General features: G+C 37.8%; 2 protein-coding genes and 1 non-coding gene across 3 annotated transcripts; 1 reads left to right on the forward strand and 2 right to left on the reverse strand.

The window, feature by feature from the left end:
- Positions 1-482: 482 nt before the first annotated feature.
- Positions 483-6,757, forward strand: LOC139958685 (melanopsin-A-like). The gene is made up of 2 exons (XM_071955953.1): positions 483-1,548; positions 5,677-6,757. Exons 1-2 carry the CDS (start codon positions 848-850, stop codon positions 6,095-6,097), a joined length of 1,122 nt encoding a protein of 373 aa, XP_071812054.1. The 5' UTR covers positions 483-847; the 3' UTR covers positions 6,098-6,757.
- Positions 6,758-8,388: 1,631 nt separating this feature from the next.
- LOC139958686 (uncharacterized) lies at positions 8,389-13,836 on the reverse strand. The gene is made up of 3 exons (XM_071955954.1): positions 13,544-13,836; positions 10,062-10,162; positions 8,389-9,192 (listed from the first exon to the last, which is right to left on the reverse strand). The coding sequence occupies exons 1-3, from the start codon at positions 13,819-13,821 to the stop codon at positions 8,990-8,992; spliced, it is 582 nt and encodes a 193-aa protein (XP_071812055.1). The 5' UTR covers positions 13,822-13,836; the 3' UTR covers positions 8,389-8,989.
- A 1,528-nt stretch (positions 13,837-15,364) lies between these two features.
- Positions 15,365-15,437, reverse strand: Trnay-aua (transfer RNA tyrosine (anticodon AUA)). The gene has a single exon. It is a non-coding gene; the product is annotated as a tRNA-Tyr (tRNA).
- Between the last annotated feature and the right edge of the window lie 3,948 nt (positions 15,438-19,385).

Below are 19,385 nucleotides of genomic sequence, written 5' to 3' on the forward strand. Positions count from 1 at the left end.
ATTTTTTTTTCTCATTTGAAAATGAAAAAGGGGTTTTCTGACTTGCGAACCGGGGGGGGGGGCGGAATGATACTTCCGCCCCTCCGCATTTTTCACTGGGGGGCTGGCGCCCCCCAGCCCCCCGGTTCCTACGCCCTTGTGATTTGTACATTACGAAGAAGAACATGAAAAAATAATATTTTCCCCATTATTAGCCCATTTATGATATGACTTTGACCTAAGATATATATCCTAGAATGTCCCAGGATGTCCTGTATTGTTTGTTAAGAAACAAACCAACACGTGCCGGGAGTATCGCCCATGACGTCAGTATCGATACCAAGTACTATTTTAGCAAAATCCTTTGATAAGTGATCATATGCAGCCTTATTTCTGTGGGTCGCGTCTACAACTGGCGTCAAGTTTGGCTGACAATAAAGCATTAATAGAACTTAAATAGCGCCACCATTTGCATCAGTTTTTACTCGAAACTTGTTTATCACTTCGTTAGTTGTAATATCGAATAGCATCAGTTAACATCAATATAGATGTAAATCAGACAGTTATTGCAATATACTTCCACTGTTGAATAATAACTTTAAAATATACATGTTGAAAATATTTTGTTTTCGGAAGAACTAGAGAAGATTGTACATCACGGAAGACCGCTCGGTTTTAGTCAGTGAGTTATTTTGGAAATATTATATCGGCAGACTTAAACTTTTCAAGTTACATTGGAAGAAATCTGAGGTGTCTTAAAACGATTTGCTGTTATTGTTATTTTCTTACTCTTTTAATTTTTCATCGGCCTTCTCTCAGAAGACGTAAGAGAGATGTTTATTTGCAGATAACTCGTACAATTTTGATCATGGAAACTATTTTCGATTATTACAACAACAGCCATACAGACTTGACTTATAACCATCCAAGGTCCCTTCGCATATTTGATGGTGTTATGCATCTAACAGCAGGTTTTCTTGGAGTTATAGGGAACACTATGGTTTTCATTGCTTTCGTTATATCTAAAAGGCTCCAAACGAAAACGAATATCTTTGTGGTCAACTTAGCGTTCGCTGATTTCTTAACTTGTATATTGATGCCTATCTTCACGTGGTCATTGATCGCTGATCTCGATCAAGAGGTTGATCAATGGTTCGATACAATGTGCGCATTTGCGATCGGTATCGCACAAGGCTCGGTCGGTTGTAGTCTGTTAACATTGTCGTTCATCGCTATGAACAGACTCGTGCTTATTACGCAAACCAAGGAGACTTATACAAGAATTTATCGAGGTAGAAACGTGGCTCTCTTCATTCTTATAGCTTGGTTGTACCCAATCACCAGTGCAATGGTTCCACTTTTCTTTAATATCGGTGAACTCGGATACGATGAAGTAGCTCACATTTGTGGTACCAAAACAAGCCACCCGCAGTCTTATCTTTACGATGTGTTGGTGGTTGTTTTGTTAATACCAGTACCAATGGTCATTATCATATATAGCTACGCAAGAATATTCTACTTTATAAGCGTGCATAACAACCAGCTCAGAAGTCACCAAGCTGGGGTCAGGTAAGTCTGTACTTTAAGTATGACTACAAAAAAAAAGTTACGAAAATATTACACTTTATGGTCACATATTCCAGAGAAATAAACCCTAACATTTTCTGCTCAGTGAATACCGTTTTGCAGTTCGCCCTTGGCGACAGAAGCAAAACGAAAGCTTGAAATGCATGTATTTCTTTCAACCTTAAAAAGGATTTTATTATCACCCATGGCATCTGCCACTTTGTTTGAATTAAGACAGTTCTCGATCGTTTCAATACGTTGAACTAACCGCTTCTTACTCGCCTTTCACTATAGCTTAGGCAATTTCTAGTCAAATGTTTCTTCCGAAACAACTTTCCTGGCTCGGGAATTTTTGAAGAAAAGAAAAGAAAGAGATATGGATGCATTTGGACTTGACTGCTATCAAAGCGAGCGTATCGTATTATGTACCAAGCATTCTGCATATTATATTTGCATGTTTTAACTGATACTAGCTTTGTGATCCATGTCCTTACTTTATGTTTAGTGCATATTGCACTGACTGTATTATGTAAACATTGTCTGATTGATCGACAAAACGAGATGCTTAATACTTTTTTTAAATCGAGTCTGAATACACAGTGGAGGACTGAGACAACGAAACATAGAGCTTGCTAAACAGATCTCATCTGTGGACGACACTGGCAGTTACTATAATGCTAATACTGGCAACGCTATAGTAACAGTTCTGCGACGAAAGGGCCAACCTGGTGCTTTTGTACCTCTTGTGCGTTCTCTTTTCTCTAGGAACCTTTGCCCGTCAAGAATAACATAATTAAGTTTTCCCTTCCCTGCTCCTTCCTCCCCACTTCTGTTTACTCAACCAAATTTTTTGGCACTTTGTAATGTTGCACCGAGTTCCGAACAATCTCCGAGAGAAAGTGTACAATTCACATGCAGAGAGGGGAATTGTTTACCTTACGATATGGCTCTCTGACGTCATTTTTGAAGCGCCCTCGTTACATAACGGCCCCCAACACATTAGGTGTGAAAATTATAATTAGAAAATACCTGAAAATTCGGGGACAGGTAGTTTTGACTTGTTATTTCACAGGTTGTGTAAGAATATTAGCTCGACTATGAGGTCACTGCAAACCCCAGGGATTATTTCTCATTTAATAATAAATATTACGGCGGCTGAAGGTGATTGCTTAACATATTACTGGAAATTGTCTTCATCTTAATGTTAAAACCCTTCATTCTCATGGTAGTTTGTATGGCGAAGATTTGATTTTTTTTTTTTTTCGTTTTTGATTGAGTGACATGTTAGGGCTTGTAAATGAATCTGGCAATATTATAGAAAGAATGATTTCATTATGGCAATTGAAATGTGTTTTTTTTTTCGTTGTATAATATTTAAATCGTTTTGCGTATTGAAATTGCTAAGACCTGCATACATGTAATGTGAGAGCGGTTTTAATTGTTTGTGTGAGCAGGTGCAGGTTATTAATAAATTTAACATATACAAGCGACAAAACAGGCAAATTTCTTTATTATATTAACCCTAATTGAAGCAACCAACCCACATAAAATGTGTGTGCGGTGGGGGGGGGGGGGGGTGGTGGGGTGGGGGAATACATAAGTGAAAAAGATTCGGGGTGACACATGGCAGAAAATTATATTCAAGATATTCATCCTTCATTATTATATCACCTCATAAACGCCTGATAATATTACACACGCTAATGTTCCCTTCCCTTTAAATCAGTGAAATTTTAACATCGATTATATCTTGTTCAGTTGTATTCTGTACTCGTGCAAGAATAACTGGTATACTACTGGGTTTAATTTTACAATAACCCAATTTTATTACAGGTTTTGCCATTAAATTTTAACGATGTATAATTTAATGACTTAATGCCGATTAAAAAATGCTTTATTAATACATGATGAACCAATATGCGTAACCTTTGCACGGTATCTCAGCAATATAAAATGTACTGCACGTTTTCGTTTTCACAGAAAATTCATCAGATATAGTTTGTGTTGCTTGATTGTGTGTGTGTGTTTATATAAATTTAAACATATTAATTTTGTTTACTCTTTTTCCATTATAAGAGACTGGTAGCTTCAATTCGGCAGATGTTATTATTTATTCCAATTTTGTCGGTATAATTTTATAGAGAGATATTGTACATGGCAAGGCATATTACAGTGGTTTTATTACGCAGTGTATACGTGTTCCAACATTAGGGAAAGTACGAAGGTCCTTTTTGGGGGAGGGGGGGGGGGTGAGGGGGTTGGAGTGTGTTTTTCGAAAACCATAAAAATGCTCCCACACATGGAAGCAACGTTTGACCCAAATGATTAATTAAAATATTGTTGTATCATAATATAAAAAAATCAACAATAATATTAAGCAAAATTGTAAGCGATTTTACATAGAGAACAATAATTATATTGCTCCACAAGTGTATTTGATAAATAATGATATATTTATATATATATAATGATATATGATGATATATATATATATATATATATATATATATATATATATATATATATATATATATATATATATATATATATTGATGTTAACCTTCAGTTATATTCTGATGTTAACTTCTGGTCCTTATCTTTCTTCTTCCGATTTTAATTGTGTTTTGTCTTCTTTTTGTCTTTTTTCTTTTCTCTACCCCCCCCACCCCCACCCCCACCCTCCTCTTTCTTGTTTTTTGACCAACAACTCTACTTGCGACATTCATAATTTATTGGTTTCTTGTTTTGTTTTATGTTTAGTTTATGTTCATTCTTTTCTAACAACCTTTTTCAATTTCTCCCTTTTAATAACTTCTAGCTGTTTTGAACTGTTTAATAATCGTAAGCGGTGTTACAATAGGACTGAAATTTGAAAAGAAGCCGTGGATCAATTGTCTTAACTTATTGTCCCTTTATATATATTTATATTTATATATATATATATATATATATATATATATATATATATATATATATATATATATATATATATATATATATATATATATATATATATTATATATATATATATATATATATATATATATATATATATATATATATATATATATATATATATATATATATATATATATATATATATATATATATATATATAAATATTGTAGATTCTTCGTGATTTATAAAATCGATATTACAAAAGTACCACGAACCTCCATACTACAGATAAGCCTGTATTATTAAATACTGAATGTGAGTAAAAACTTAATTTTGATGAACGTAGATTATTAAAATCCACTATTGCCAAGGCAGTTCAATCAGTTTAGAATCAGTTAACATCAATAAAGATGCAAATAAGACAGTTATTGCCATATACGTCCACTGTTGAATGATACCTTTAAAATATACATGTTGAAAGTATTTTGTTTTCGGAAGAACTAGAGAAGATTGTACATCACGATAAATAATCCGATTTTCCAAAACTTCTGCTAATCCAGCAGAAATCAGTAAGTCGCATTGACTTTACTGCAATGCTGACACTCTTCTCTATAAAATACTTTCAATTCCTGCTACTCCTTGTCAGTTTCGGTGACAGTGGCGGGCGTCCATACAGTCAGGGGGCGTATGCCCCCTCCCCCCCCCCCTGACGGACTCAAATGGACTGCTGGTGCCCTTTTCAGCTTTTTACCACTTTTTACTTATTCGCGATTATTGACTTTTATATTGTGCTCTCAAATACCTATTGACATTTGTTACATTATCTGCAAATTAGCAAGGCCCGGAAAAGGTCATTTCCGGCGATCTAGGGAGTATCTTTACTCAAAAATTGTCTGTACGTTCCGCGCCAACCCGTGGTGGCGCTCCGCTTGGATAGTGACGAACGCACCCCTATAGACCATTCTCGCCCCCTCTGACCAATACCCCTAGCTCCGCCACTGTTCGGTGAGCATGCACGGAAGAAGAGCTAGGTTTGCTCGAAAGCTCTGCAGAAAAGAAAAAAAAAAACATCGACTCGTTATGTAATGAATACGGCCGTAATACGCTCTCATTTAACAGCATCATAGAGAGCTTATAATACGCATATAATACACACCAGTAGAATTACTGTGGCTGAGTGATGGTGCGGACTTATAGTTGACATATATTTATATTTAATATTTTCTATTTCAGCTCAGTAAGTGGAATGAATCAACAAACGAACGGACCTGCCAATTCGCATGGACTGAACAACAGACGACTGAAAAAGCAAGTAGATATCTCAAAGAACTTATTTTATGTCATTGTGACGTATCTCATTTGTCTGACACCACATCTTCTTGCAGAGATATTTGACGCTAAATCTATTGTAATCACCCAAACGAAGGTACTGGTCGTAAGTAATAGCTTCGTGAACCCTATTCTATACGGCGTCAAACATCCGCATTTTCGACTCGTCTTCGCGTGCATTTTAAGATGTCGATGGCAAGACGTACCGCAGCCATCTTGGATTCTGAAGGCGACGAGTAATCTTCACTCAAAAACTCAAGGAAGGTCAGATGGGAAGTTAGAAGCGAAATCATCAGGGAAGGATGGACCAACCACGACACTTTAATTTGTGTATATATAATTATACATAGATGTAGTTAAAACACAAGGATTATCACAATACTATATGGCACAAAACCAAGTTATTTCGCGACACTGAGTATCAGCTATGTATCTATCTATGATATATCTATCTTCTTGTCTGTCTGTCTATCAAGTAATATATGTCTATAAGCAATGGTCTTTAAACGCTCATATAGAATGATGAACATATACGTATATAACACGTTGTGTTATTGCAACTAGAAATGTTAAAGGTGGGATCGCTCGTAATTTCCTCGTAAATTCTGTCCTTCACACCACCCGATTCAAAAATAATATCAATACTACCCTCTACCGGTTCATCCTGTTGTCTCGTAATTTCTCACCAATCCCGTATTTACGGCTAGTAAGCAATAAACGGGTTCGGTTACTTGAACGGTGGCCTTGGCGAAATTCCTGCATAGTTTCTTGTCTGTGGCAGTACAGGGAGTTGTTATGGAACAACTCCCTGGTCAGTAGTGTGCGGTATTACGCCGCGTTTTCGTGTGTATTGTGTGATACAAAACTGTGCTTTGTTTTACGTTCAGAACTTTTTCACAACTAATGGGCTGTACAGTATAAGTTACGGTCGAGCTTTGCATCAGGCGTAATAGTTTGACCAAGGAGCTGCTACTCTAACAGTTCCCTGCTTTTACTCTTTTAGGCCTACATGGTGAGCAGTCGAAGTCAAGAAACAGCTCAAGAAACTAATAGTTATGAGCTTTATGTCTGATTCACGCTGACTGGTGTCACAAAAAGACAAACGCGAATGAGTGAAAAAATTGACTGAAGTGATTACAAACTATTGGGTATCAAACGTAAAGTCAAGTCCGTCATGTGTAAACAATTGGTATTTCAGCCACTTTAGGTATTAATTATACATAGACAGAGTCACAGCTTACATTGTATTTTAGATATAAATTTTAGTTATATATCAGGAGGGAAAGTCAAAGCATTTTATGTCATATACCATATATAGATAAATATGTATATTTAATTATTTTTGAACTCCTGGCAACGGGCCCTTTAGGCGATCACAGAGCACTTGCCCTAGCTGCACCCTGTCCTCCTAACCGGTGCACGTAAACCCTGTCCTTGCACCCCTTTGACCCGAATTAAAAAATAACGAAACTTGAACGGAAAAGGGAAGGAAAATACGTTGCCATAAGGGGCGGCTCCACCCTCTTTAGAAAGGATTGGCAAAAAGGGAATAAGTACATGAACAATAAACTAATAGTTATTTCCATTGAAAAGTGTCTCGATGAGCATCGGCCGTCAAAGCAAAAAACTTTTTTTTCTAAATCACGTCAGTGTATTGCTTTCCAGCGTACTGTACTCCCAGAATTGACTATCCTGCTTCTTGTTCCGAACGGCTCCCAACGAAATGCCAGAAAGTCGGCAACGGGGTTGGGGTGGGTTACCCAGCTCCACCATGGGGCACCTCATCACGACTGACTCGAATTACAACTCGAAACTTTAACTGAAACTGGATTGAATTAAAAAAAATATATACTAGATGTCTGCATGGATCATACTTATCTATACTATTGTGACCATATAGGCGTACGGGCTCTATATGTCAACCAGGAGAGACTGGGGGAAGCTTTTTTTCTTGCCACAGAAAATTAAACATTGCCCGGAAGTTCCTAGCACGATTAATTCATTTCCAACTTCGACGGCAATGAAGGACAAAGAGAACCATATAGGCCTATGCCTGACTATAAGATCATTGAACCATCACGAACAACTCTGAATAATCTTCCATTTGCGGATTCATTTCACTGGGAATAAGGGGTGGGGGTGAGGCTTTCCATTTGATCCGCAAGTATATTGAACGGTCACCACAACAAGGGTGTATAGCTTGGGACTAGCACGGGGAGACTTGTCAACCTTGTGAACTTTTTTGGGGGTGAGATGCGGGGGGGGGGGGCGGTGAGTCGGCAAACTAAAACATACAGGGTAAACTGAGGGGAGGAAAGAGGTCAAAAAAAGAAAGAGTGAAAGACAGATGAAGGGATGGAGGAAGAAAGTAAAGAACATGTGGAGATTGAGGCTATGGGTAGAGATAGATATGATATGAAAGTACAGAGAAAAAAAAAACAAGAGCAGAAAAATTGAGATCACTGGGATACTGTCAAATACACAAGGAGAATATACAATCTAAATACTGGAATTAAATAATGTACAACATAAATACAGCTTTATGACATCAACAAATCAAAAGGGAAGGATATAATGTTTCAAGGATGCTGGAAAATAAGACACAACAGAAGATGATTATGGTTTCTGATCTATTAGGCTTCTTCTCTCTACTGCTACCAGGATGTAAGAGACCACAGGGACTCGCACAACTCTTTAAGTTGTGATGACCTCTGACCCTTACTATGCCTAACTGTTATCTTGCCAGGAAATAAATACACCAGTGCATGAGAGGAGGTGAGAGACAGGACTGATTGATCGTGTCGATAGGGGTACATGTGATTCAAGAAGATAGATGTAAAGATTAGCATCGTTTGGACACTTCAAATGGGACCCCCTCCCCACCTCCCTCCCCACCCCCCACACCCTCCCCCACGTTCAAATCATATCCCCTCCTGGCAACGGAAATGAACACCAGTATAAATAAACCAATACAGATATTTATACGCGCTGTGCGGGTAGGCCTATATACAATAATATAAAGCTGGCCATTCTCTGATTGTTACTCCTTGATTGAATTTCCCCAACCTTGCCCACCTTGACTTAGAGGGTGGCCAAGCTCCTGATTCACAGTCATAGCTACTATCGAACGAAATGGACGAAAGCAATTTATCTCAATCTGGTGATGCAGATGTATCAATAGCTGCTAATCCAACGTTTGTGAATGTCGCACAACCTGTCAACAAATGTCTGGGAAAAGTGCTTGTCCCTGCCATATGTATGATCTCTTTTGTTCAGGATCATGTAAATGTGGCAATGTGTATTCGTATAGTCTGAGGTTTCTCTCCCATGCTGCTCCATATCTAATCCTACTGGTGACATTGGACAGAACATTGGCAGATGGCTTCTTGAGAGGTGTTGAAGTAACTGGATCAGGTGTATCTGTAGAGATTACATAAAACAAGAGTTACTAGATTGCAAGTATCCTGCTATAGCTTCTATGGCTGTGACTAAAAATATACCTTTTGTTTAGAACTTATCACACTTATGCAGCACTGGAAACTGATATTTCAATTTAAATGGTGTCATTGAGTTTAGAGGGCATTGAAGTTACAAGTATGTTGGTGAAACCAAGACCACCCTCAAGAAGCAGTTCTAGTCACAAGTCAATACCATGAAAATGGAGACTCCAGTAGGGGAACACTTTCAGCTGCCCAATCATACCATTAAAGACATGTCCCAACAGGTAACTAAATTCGTATTTAACCATCTCAGACACAGTACACCACAGCAGAGATAGAGAGAGTGAACGGAAAGCCCTAGCACCATTCAACTGAATGGGCTCAATATACAGGAAGGACATGACTAACTTTATCCTGCTCCATCTCTGTATTCTGCTATAGTTTATTCGCCCTCTCTCCTTACTTAATCCTCGCTTTGTACGCAGTTTAGCACAGTTTATCTAAATACCTCTGCTTTCACTGACTCCTTTTGTTCAATACACCATTAACTTCTTTCTTTGTGTTCACTATGTCCTCTCTGTTCCAGGCTCTATTGTGTCTCTTGAATTTACTGTTACTAGTCAGTTTGCCTCTAAAGAAGATCCTGATAATATCAGGCCCACTTACTTTTATAAATTTTCATACACATGTATGCTTTTTAGTGGATGAGCAATATGCTACCATTTTTTTCTTTTCTTTGGAATTTAATGAGAATGAAATTGTATTATTTTTCTGATCACATCAGATCAGATAAGATTAGCACTGCTCTTCCAGTCTGTAATTCATGCAAGGATAAACATATAAATTTACCTTCTCCTTTCTGAGTGTCAACTGATCTTTCTGTGGTGACAGCTGCTGAGAATGCCTCTGTTTGACTTTCAGCATCTTTCCGGAAAAGATGCATTTGAAACCTATACAATGAAACAAAAAAAATTGTCCGTAAATCATATAACTGAAACAGTAATTTTACTGTACACCCCAAGCTTAATTGTATGCGTAATGAATCTGGTAATGACCAAATCATTACAAACATACATGTTTTTATCATACCTACCCAAGAAAAAGTATGAAAGAGAAAAGTAACAAACAAACACTTAGGCTGATTTCAATAATAACATATTGTTAACCCACATTGATTTAAACCCAGATAAGGATGAGATATTCTTTCATACTCTTCTTCAACATATCCATAAACCGCGGTACCTTTCAAGAATTGTAAGGATAATTTTGTGTGCCCAACTGCTTGCCCAACAACTTGAGCTCACATGTCAATGTAAAATTTACTATGTAAACTTCCTGTCTTAGTGAACTGATTGGTTTCATATCGCTAAAAGATGTGTCGTCTTTTGATCAAAGTTTGATGTACACTCATTTTTTACCTACTGTGTAAGCTTCCTGTTTATGTGAGCAGTTGGTTTCATGAGTGAGAATTGAGATGCTAGCTTACTCCATGACATAAGCCCACCATTGTGAAAAATTCCTGTTTACATGAATAGCTTGATTTCAGACTACCATTAATTTAACGCTAGATTACTCTCCACAAGAGATAGTTTCGGCCACCAAATTTAATAGATATTATAATTTTTGAACACTAAACATCAGATCATTCACAAGAAGCTGAACAAAAACAAGCATAGTACTGACTATATATAAAAAATATGATAACTTAGCACAGCATCATAAAGTATGAGCATCAGGCCTACACAAAAAAACTGGTACTTTCTTACCTCCAGGCATGGCTATATAAAGGTTTATATAGGTATAGCTATATGTACTATGGTCCCTCAATTTGTGAGGCTAATTTACCTAATTTCTTGCATAGCAGTTGGGTTCCTTCAAAAATCCCAAACACAGAAATGTACACATGATTGCTGGAATATGGACAGACAGTCAGTAGATAACAGTATAACACCCTGTTGCCCAAATGAACCATTAAAACTTGATTGCATATATGCTGGCTGTGGCTGACCTTAGAAAAACCTAAGGTCTAGTTGCATACGCAGCGGTTTGAAAACATGTGAATCAGTTAGGAGTGATTCTAAATTATTTATGTAGATGCATTATTTTTATAGGAAAAATTGCAGGTCCATGTGGTTGTACTTGTACAGCACAGTAGGCCTTTCTCACTGGTGTACTGTATATTACAAAATTAGGGAATACAGTTACTATTCACTAAATTCAGATACTTATTACTAATACTATAGGTTATGTTACAGTATATGCCTAGTTAATTATGACTGGGCATAGGTGAGGCTTTTCTTTAAATGCTCATTCACAAGAATTATTCTTCAAACAAGGACAGCTGATAACAATTTAGAACCTGGAGGGGGTGGGGATGAACAGATCACCTAGGCCTAGTGGTTAGAAAATATATTTCCATCAATTTGTTGAGGCAAAAACAGTTTACTTTTTGGTGATGAGAAGGCCCAGCTTTCCATGGCATAAATATGAGGAGTGAAACTAAAGACCCCCAGTCCCTGTCAGTCTTCTTTAGGAAGGATATTTTAATTTTTAACTGTATACAGTAAAAAGTGGCTATTCTTACAACTAGTCGTAAGAATAATTTCCGATACGCATGGGCAGTTGCTATTTTTATGATTAGTAGCACTGGCGGATCCAAGGGGGCCAGGCCCCCCCCCCCCCAAAGGTGAGCTAAAAAGTGTTTCCGAACATCCGCTAAATCATATGATTGGAAATTAAAAAAATCGAGAGGAATAGCAGTGGTAGACTAGTCTAAACCATTTCGTATTCTGGTTTAAAATTAAATGCAGAGCTCCCAACTGACCCGCAATTCGCGGGAATTAGACCCGCATTCTAACACCCAACCCGCTGACCCGCACAAGCGTCCGAAAAAACCGCATTGTAATTGTCAAGTATACATAAAAAAATTTGCATCAAATTTTGACTTAGCAACCATCATTTCTTTAGCATTTAGCATAATAGAGTATAAAACCTCCTTTACAGCATCATTTGAACCTCAAATTAGTCTATATTTCTTTTCATTGGGGCGAGCAGTGAACATTTTCATGCAACGGGAAAGAATGAATTATCACCTACTATTCAATTTATTGATGTTACACACAAAAAAATGCCTATTTCTCAGAAAATTTTGGGTGACAAAAGCCTTTCTAAGTGCCACCATTTTACATGTAGGCATCACCAGGATTCCAAAAAATTCAAAAGGGGGTGACCCCTCCCATTATACCCCTCCCCCAGGACGGCAATTCGTGGCATGGACCAGCATTTGCCTTCTCAAAGAGTTGGGAGCTATGTAAATGTATGAGCATGAGGATTTACAGTTTAACACCATTTTGCAGTTACAGGCTGGTTGTAAGAAATTTATAACCTATGAGAAATAAAATTTCTTGAGAAAGATGATCGGAACTTTGTTTTATAAATATTTTAGAAAATTACACCTGGGAAACATTTTTTTTAGAAGTAAATTAACATCACCATTGTACACTTTTGTGGCACCAAATTGCATCTGAGGGCATTCAGCAATAGAAAATTTTCAAAAGGGGAGGGGGAACCCCCTCCCCTTTGACCCCTCCCCCATATCACTCTAATGCCGCCTTGGCCCCTCCCAAACAAAGGCCCTGGATCCGCCAGTGATTAGGAGTACTAATTTTACAACGAGGAGTAACAAAAACTTCCGGTTACGGTTAGGATTGAGGTTTAGGGTTATGTTTAGGGTTACCCCTACTACATGCGCAGTTGCTTTATTTACTTTACAGCACATGAATTTGCCTTTGTCGTAAGAATAGTTTATAAATAATTGTTACCACTAGTCGTGACAAGCATTCACAAACAGTGATGATGATGACTCAGTAATACAACTTACTGCTATTTTGTGCTAGGATAAGTATGATAAGGTTAGCATACGCTAGGTCCATTGGAAAAATAATGAATGATAGGCCTAGTTACAAAGCCTAGGCTCATCAAATCATGTAGGCCTATGTTACAAATACAATAGCATAGACACTGCGAAGTTCGAACACCTAAGCCTTAAAATACCCCAAAAACTATCTTCATTTTATTGACAGATATGTACGTACATACTTGCGCACGGGTCATTTTGGAGAGGAAATAACTGTAGCTTCCTAGTTTTTAGTGATATTGGCTCTCGCTTGCAGGTTATCATGGTGAAATCGTGTATTACTTAGGGTTGTCCGAACTTTGCAGTTTTCTGTACTTCGCAATACTGACAGTTACCTAAGACAATACCCTGTAGTAGTACTACTATGTACTATTATTACCCTATACAGTTTTAGCCTAGCTTAGCAAATCATTACCTTTTTGTGTGATCCTGAAGCAAATGTTCTGCGAAATCTGCGTTGCTAACAGTAGTCAAATCGTGGACATGTTTGTAGAGTTCTTTCTCCATTTGCCAGTTTACGTAGGAACGTAGAAGATAGATCTTCGTGGCATCTCTTCGTCGCTGTTGTTCCTTTGCACTGCTGTTTTTGTCAGGTCCATGCAACAATGGCTTTCCTCCAATTGAACCTACGCTCGTTCCAGGATAAGGTCGTTTTCTTTCGCCCGATTCTCCTTGCCCTGATCCCTTTTCCATGATTGTCACTATACTCTAGTCTAATCGGATGTATTTGTACGAAAATCGTACAGTAAACAACAAACTATCGCGTACTCGTCCTTTGCGGTAAACAATACAGTAATCTGAAATGCTGTTATAACATTGTGTGCATGGGTACGGGCTTGTTACGCATACGCTTGCCTGTGCTATTCACTGATCTAAATTTGCCACCGAGGTCACGTGATTAATAGGGGTCCCATTAAACCTCGCTGAAACCTCGATAATGCCAGCGCCCTCAAAAAAAAGTCTACGAGCGATATCGCCTTTAAGTGTGTAGAAATTTAATTATATTTTATTCCGAGGTATAACAATTATTAAATTAGTAAACAGTTAAGACAAACTGACATCTACATATCACAAAGAATGACAAACAATACCACTCATATTTTTAGTGTTGCTATAGTGATGTGGGGGGGGGGGGGTTGGGGTTATGCTGTAAGTAATATATAATTCACTATTTACAGCACATATACACACGGATACACACACGGTATATACCAAAACAAAGAATCGCTTATTTTATCATTAACTTCGTAACTTCTGAGCACAGACTCAGGTGTTGGGCATGTCTACGTACCCAGGGGCGGACTGCGGCATTAATTGCCACCGCCCCCATAAAATCCAACCAACGGCCAGGGGTCTTGAAACAAGCGGCGTGTTCATCGTCTCCGGACGGATGAAACTATATCCAGATATTTCAAGTCGTAAACTGCGCCTCCGTGACCTCAGGCTGGAGGAGGAGGGGGGGGGGGGCGATCTGGGCAACCTCGAATCCAGGGGCACACCGTTTTCAAGCCGGTAAGCCCATGGTACGTACCATGCCTATATATGTGTAAAAATAAGATTTTAGTCGATTTTGTCATGTCATTGGTGGTATATGGAGCCAATTGCGATGGTACGGATAATATTGTATACCTTTCAATACGTAAAGTCTTTATTCGCTATTTGTACATGGACTTCAGCAAATATATATATATATATATATATATACTGTCTTTCAAAGTCATTCAAGATCATCAGTGTTGCCCACAAATATGCTAGAAACTAAAATAATGGCCACTAATGCTCAGATTTCAACAAATAATATACATTGTCAACCTTTCATTCAACCCTCCCCTATTTCTGGAAATAACATTGGAGGATCTGCAGAGCCTCTCGGAAAGTATTTCTTGACAACTTCTAGCAAATTTTAGATTGCTAAAATTGGGACCAATACTGATGACTTTTGAGTTAGGAGGTGACCCTATCATGGTTCGAAATAAGCTGTGAATTGCTGTGAATTGAGTTGGAGCGGTAGGGTGGGGAAGGATGCGGGTGGAATTGGAGAAAATAATTAATATTTTACTAAAAATGTATAATTATGACTAATTTACTAGTGAACAAAATGTATAATTATCACCTTATTAAGTCGTTGTACGCGAATGTACATACACATTGATATACTTAACAAAGCGCATGCGTTAATATTATGTGTTCAATATATATATATATATATATTAAATTAGAACAGTGAAAAACTTCCAGCTTCCACCGGGATTCGAACCCGGGCCTCCCGCTTTATATGCGGACACCCTTACCAACTAGGCTATGGACGCTGATTGTATGTCCAGAGGTTCGAAACCGGTTAGGAAGGTCGTAATTCCACTGTAGGCGTACCTGTATCCAACAATACTAGTTCTGTTTTTGGTGACATATTTTGCCTTACTTTAGAGATCAAACATGATTCTAACCAACTCGATGTCATTTGTGATATAGCCTATATTAAAAATATATATAATTTTATATATTTTTTATTTTTATCCATTAATCGGAGAATGTGTAGATGTGCTTCGATTGCCTTTTAGAAACACTATGCTATTTCACTAAAACTTTGAGGGTTTAAGTTGAAGTATACAATCACTGTTATTTTGTACGAAATGGAACGGGTATACATAAACCAATAGTTTGCAATTTTTGCGACGCTGCTCGTTACAATGGGTCTTATGTATAGTTAAACAAAATGTGTATAATCTCTCATCCTCTGTTATCAATTATTATACACTGTACCCTTGTGTAAAATGTTATTCAAAGCACGTGTGTGTATATAAGGAGTTATAGGCATATATGCCGGATTTGGAAAAGTGCAGGCAGCCTCAGTCGTATAGATTTATATGTTTTAAATACATCTGCACTGGATCGTAGAATGATATCAACAACACGCAAGGGGTTTATTATATTTTAATGACATATTATTTCTTTAATAACAATTAACATTTTCATCACTTCAACCAGCACGGAAATAAATAACGAAAGATAAATAAAACCCGCCATGGTTCATTTCCTATTTTGTATTGATTTTCCAGGTAACATATTTTTAACGTAGGAATCATTATAGATGACTTTAGTAGAGACCATTCATCGTTAAGGGGCCGAACACCAGGGAGGGGGAGGGGGTATATGTCGTCCAGGGGATGGATGACCCTTCTCCTTTGAGATATTTTTGGTAAAATGGAAAGTGCTTAGATGCAAAATGGTGATATATATTGTTTGGAACTTAAGAAATAATTTTGGAGTGTTTTCGACTGTATAGGTCGTACCGCGCATAAATGTTATACATTTTATGTACCATATATACACTGGGATTGTTTTCAATATTCTGTCTTCCAGAGTGCGCGCGCGTGTGTGGGGAGGGGGAGGGGGCTGCGTCCCCATGACTTTATTCTGGGGGCTGAGGTCCCCCATGCACCAGACAGAAGTATATACGTGGTTAGGGCCATGTTTTTCATCATATGTAATTACATCTGTTCTTGCAGGGGTATATTATTTGCAAACAATGGCCATTGCACGTCACAAGCTCTTAATATGAACAAGGTACGGTATAACATCAACGAAATACACGTGCTTCGGTTTTTCTGTTTCATTTATAATTGTTTATTACTATTTTTATTGTTCGAAAGTTTGGATCCTCGTTACACGACATAATGATGGTATCGCTTCCAGTGTCACACATTGCTTTAACATTCTACCTTGAAAATTTGAAAAGACCATAAGAAAAACAAATTTTCACAAAAAGGTTTCATTTGCTATAGTGGCCCTATGACATCACAGATTAACAACAACAAAATGACAGACACGATCTTTAACTAGGATGACTCCCAAATGGAGCAACCCTTTTTCCCCTTATCTGTTTAGCTGCGTTGTCCTTTTTACAAAGATGCCCGAGTCATATAAATTCCAAGATGATGGTTCGAGTTTGTGCCCTCCCCCCTCCTCACCAGCTTAAACTGGGAGTCGGTCTATATGAATTAAGTATGGTTACTTCTTACTCAGCTACTGTCAGAACTGTATATACTGTTGCTGCTTCAATTAAAATATGCCATCGTTATGGCATGTATGCGGTTAATTATTTGACGGCCAGAAATGACAAAAACAGTTTACCTTAATACCATCAAAGTACCGTATACTCGTTATGACGATAGATAGGCCTTGTATAACATGCATCATTTCCTGTATGAATCAAAGCTAAAAAAAAATGGATCAAACCATCTGGAGAGTTAAAAAAAATGAAAAATATGAATTCCACAATCATCCATAAAGCTACCAACCACAAGTCGACGCAATGAATCAGTCGATATACCCACCCCCACCCCCAGCCCATTGCATCCTACTCCAAGCCCCCCCTTTCCCCCACTCTTCAAATTTGTACACCAAACACTGTACAACATATGATTAAAAAGTGCTGTACGGTTTCGAAGCTCTGTGGAAGTTTTAGCATATCTAGCCGATTTTTGTTACTCTATATATGTATACAATCCCTTTAAATTTAAACGTTCAATTTATTCGCCCTCAAGCCCTTGTTTACCTCTCAGAATGCTTATATCAAATTTTAAAATTGTAATGAAAATTATAATGGAATTTGCAAATATTCGGTATGAGATTTTACCTCTCTTCTTTCACAATCGTCTTATTAATAATTTTTTTTAAGACAAAAAGTTTAATAACCTGGCAGAAGATTCCTTTAGGGTATATTGTTTGCATTATTATATAAATTGAATATTTTCTGATATTTCCTCGAAGAAAATGTATATTTTACCTATATAAACTGTTCTAATAAAATACTATATACTTTAGTCATTCAATTCGTCAGTCTGTCAGTCAGTCAAAAAGTCATTCAGTAAGCAAGTCATTCGGTCATCTAGTCAGTCCAGCAGTCGGTCAGCCAGCCGATCAGTCAGTCGGTTAGTCAGTCAGTCCAGCAGTCAGTCAGTTAAAGTCAGTCAGTCATTAAGTCAGTCGGGCAGTCAGTATAATTTATTCATTCAGTCAGTTAGTCATTCAGTAAGTAAGTCATTCAGTCAGTTAGTCAGTCCAGCAGTCCGGGTCAGTCAGTCAGTTAGTCATTCAGTAAGTAAGTCATTCAGTAAGCAAGTCATTCAGTCAGTTAGTCAGTCCAGCAGTCGGGCAGTCAGTCAGTTAGTCATTCAGTAAGTATGTCATTCAGTAAGCAAGTCATTCAGTAAGTTAGTCATTCAGTCAGTTAGTCAGTCCAGCAGTCGGGCAGTCAGTCATTTAGTCAGTCGGGCAGTCAGTCATTTATTCATTCAGTCAGTTAGTCAGTCCAGCAGTCGGTCAGTCAGTCAGTTAGTCATTCAGTAAGTAAGTCATTCAGTAAGCAAGTCATTCAGTAAGTAAGTCATTCAGTAAGCAAGTCATTCAGTCAGTTAGTCAGTCCAGCAGTCGGTCAGTCAGTTAGTTAGTGACACAGGTTTCACTGCAAAGAGTTCGATTCGTAAATTGATAGCCGTTAAATAATTCAACACAACAGACAAAGCATCGATATTACTCCAAATTGAACAAAGATAACAAGTTAAGGTTTAAACTAGAATTGAATTTCATTATTTGTTTATTTACATGGCGACATAAATTCACCATTTGCGGTAAAAAAAGAAATGGATATTAATATTGATCAATTCACGTTATAGAGGTCAATTTTGCAGTTTTCTCTGATTTGTGGTTCTTTCTTTATCTATATTTCTCGTCGATCTGGCCGTGTACATTCTGATGAAATGATTTTTTTCTTCTATTCTTCTTACGTAAACCGCTAGGGAAACGAACAGTTTAGAAAGAAGACTACAGTTCATCTAGAACACAGAGCCCGGTGAAGAGCAAAATCAACAAAAGACAACGTAAAGTGTCTTTGAGAAAGGATTCATTTTAATAGCGGCATGGCTGCTCCATGGGATGGGCAGGGCCACATCGAGAGTCGGGTCGAGCCCCCACCCCCCCCCCCCCCACCCCCATCGAGGACAATCATAATGGACCCTTACGGGGACCACACTATCATGGAAAAATAACAGATAGATATTTGCTATACCGTATTCAATATCAATATGAACCCCTACTCCATGTAATCCGATCCCCCTCCCCCTCAACACTCTGCGGATATTGACAGAACCCTTACCGAGTTTAGCTCCTTTGAATGACATATCTAGTGTTATCACGCCGTGATTTTAACTTACATGCACAGCCAGAACATGCACCTTCTCTGTTCTTTATAGAGGTAA

Source organism: Apostichopus japonicus, chromosome 18 (genome assembly GCF_037975245.1).
Source record: "Apostichopus japonicus isolate 1M-3 chromosome 18, ASM3797524v1, whole genome shotgun sequence".
Lineage (NCBI taxonomy): Eukaryota > Metazoa > Echinodermata > Holothuroidea > Aspidochirotida > Stichopodidae > Apostichopus > Apostichopus japonicus.

Bases quoted from the DNA above. Each gene is read 5' to 3' on its own strand.
- LOC139958686 (XM_071955954.1), bottom strand. From the start codon at position 13,821: ATGGAAAAGGGATCAGGGCAAGGAGAATCGGGCGAAAGAAAACGACCT. The intron at 10,163-13,543 runs GTAATGATTTGC...TTCATTGTATAG, and splicing joins CTTCAGGATCACACAAAAAG to GTTTCAAATGCATCTTTTCC. The intron at 9,193-10,061 runs GTAAATTTATAT...TAATCTCTACAG, and splicing joins TGACACTCAGAAAGGAGAAG to ATACACCTGATCCAGTTACT.
- LOC139958685 (XM_071955953.1), top strand. From the start codon at position 848: ATGGAAACTATTTTCGATTATTACAACAACAGCCATACAGACTTGACT. The intron at 1,549-5,676 runs GTAAGTCTGTAC...TTTCTATTTCAG, and splicing joins AGTCACCAAGCTGGGGTCAG to CTCAGTAAGTGGAATGAATC.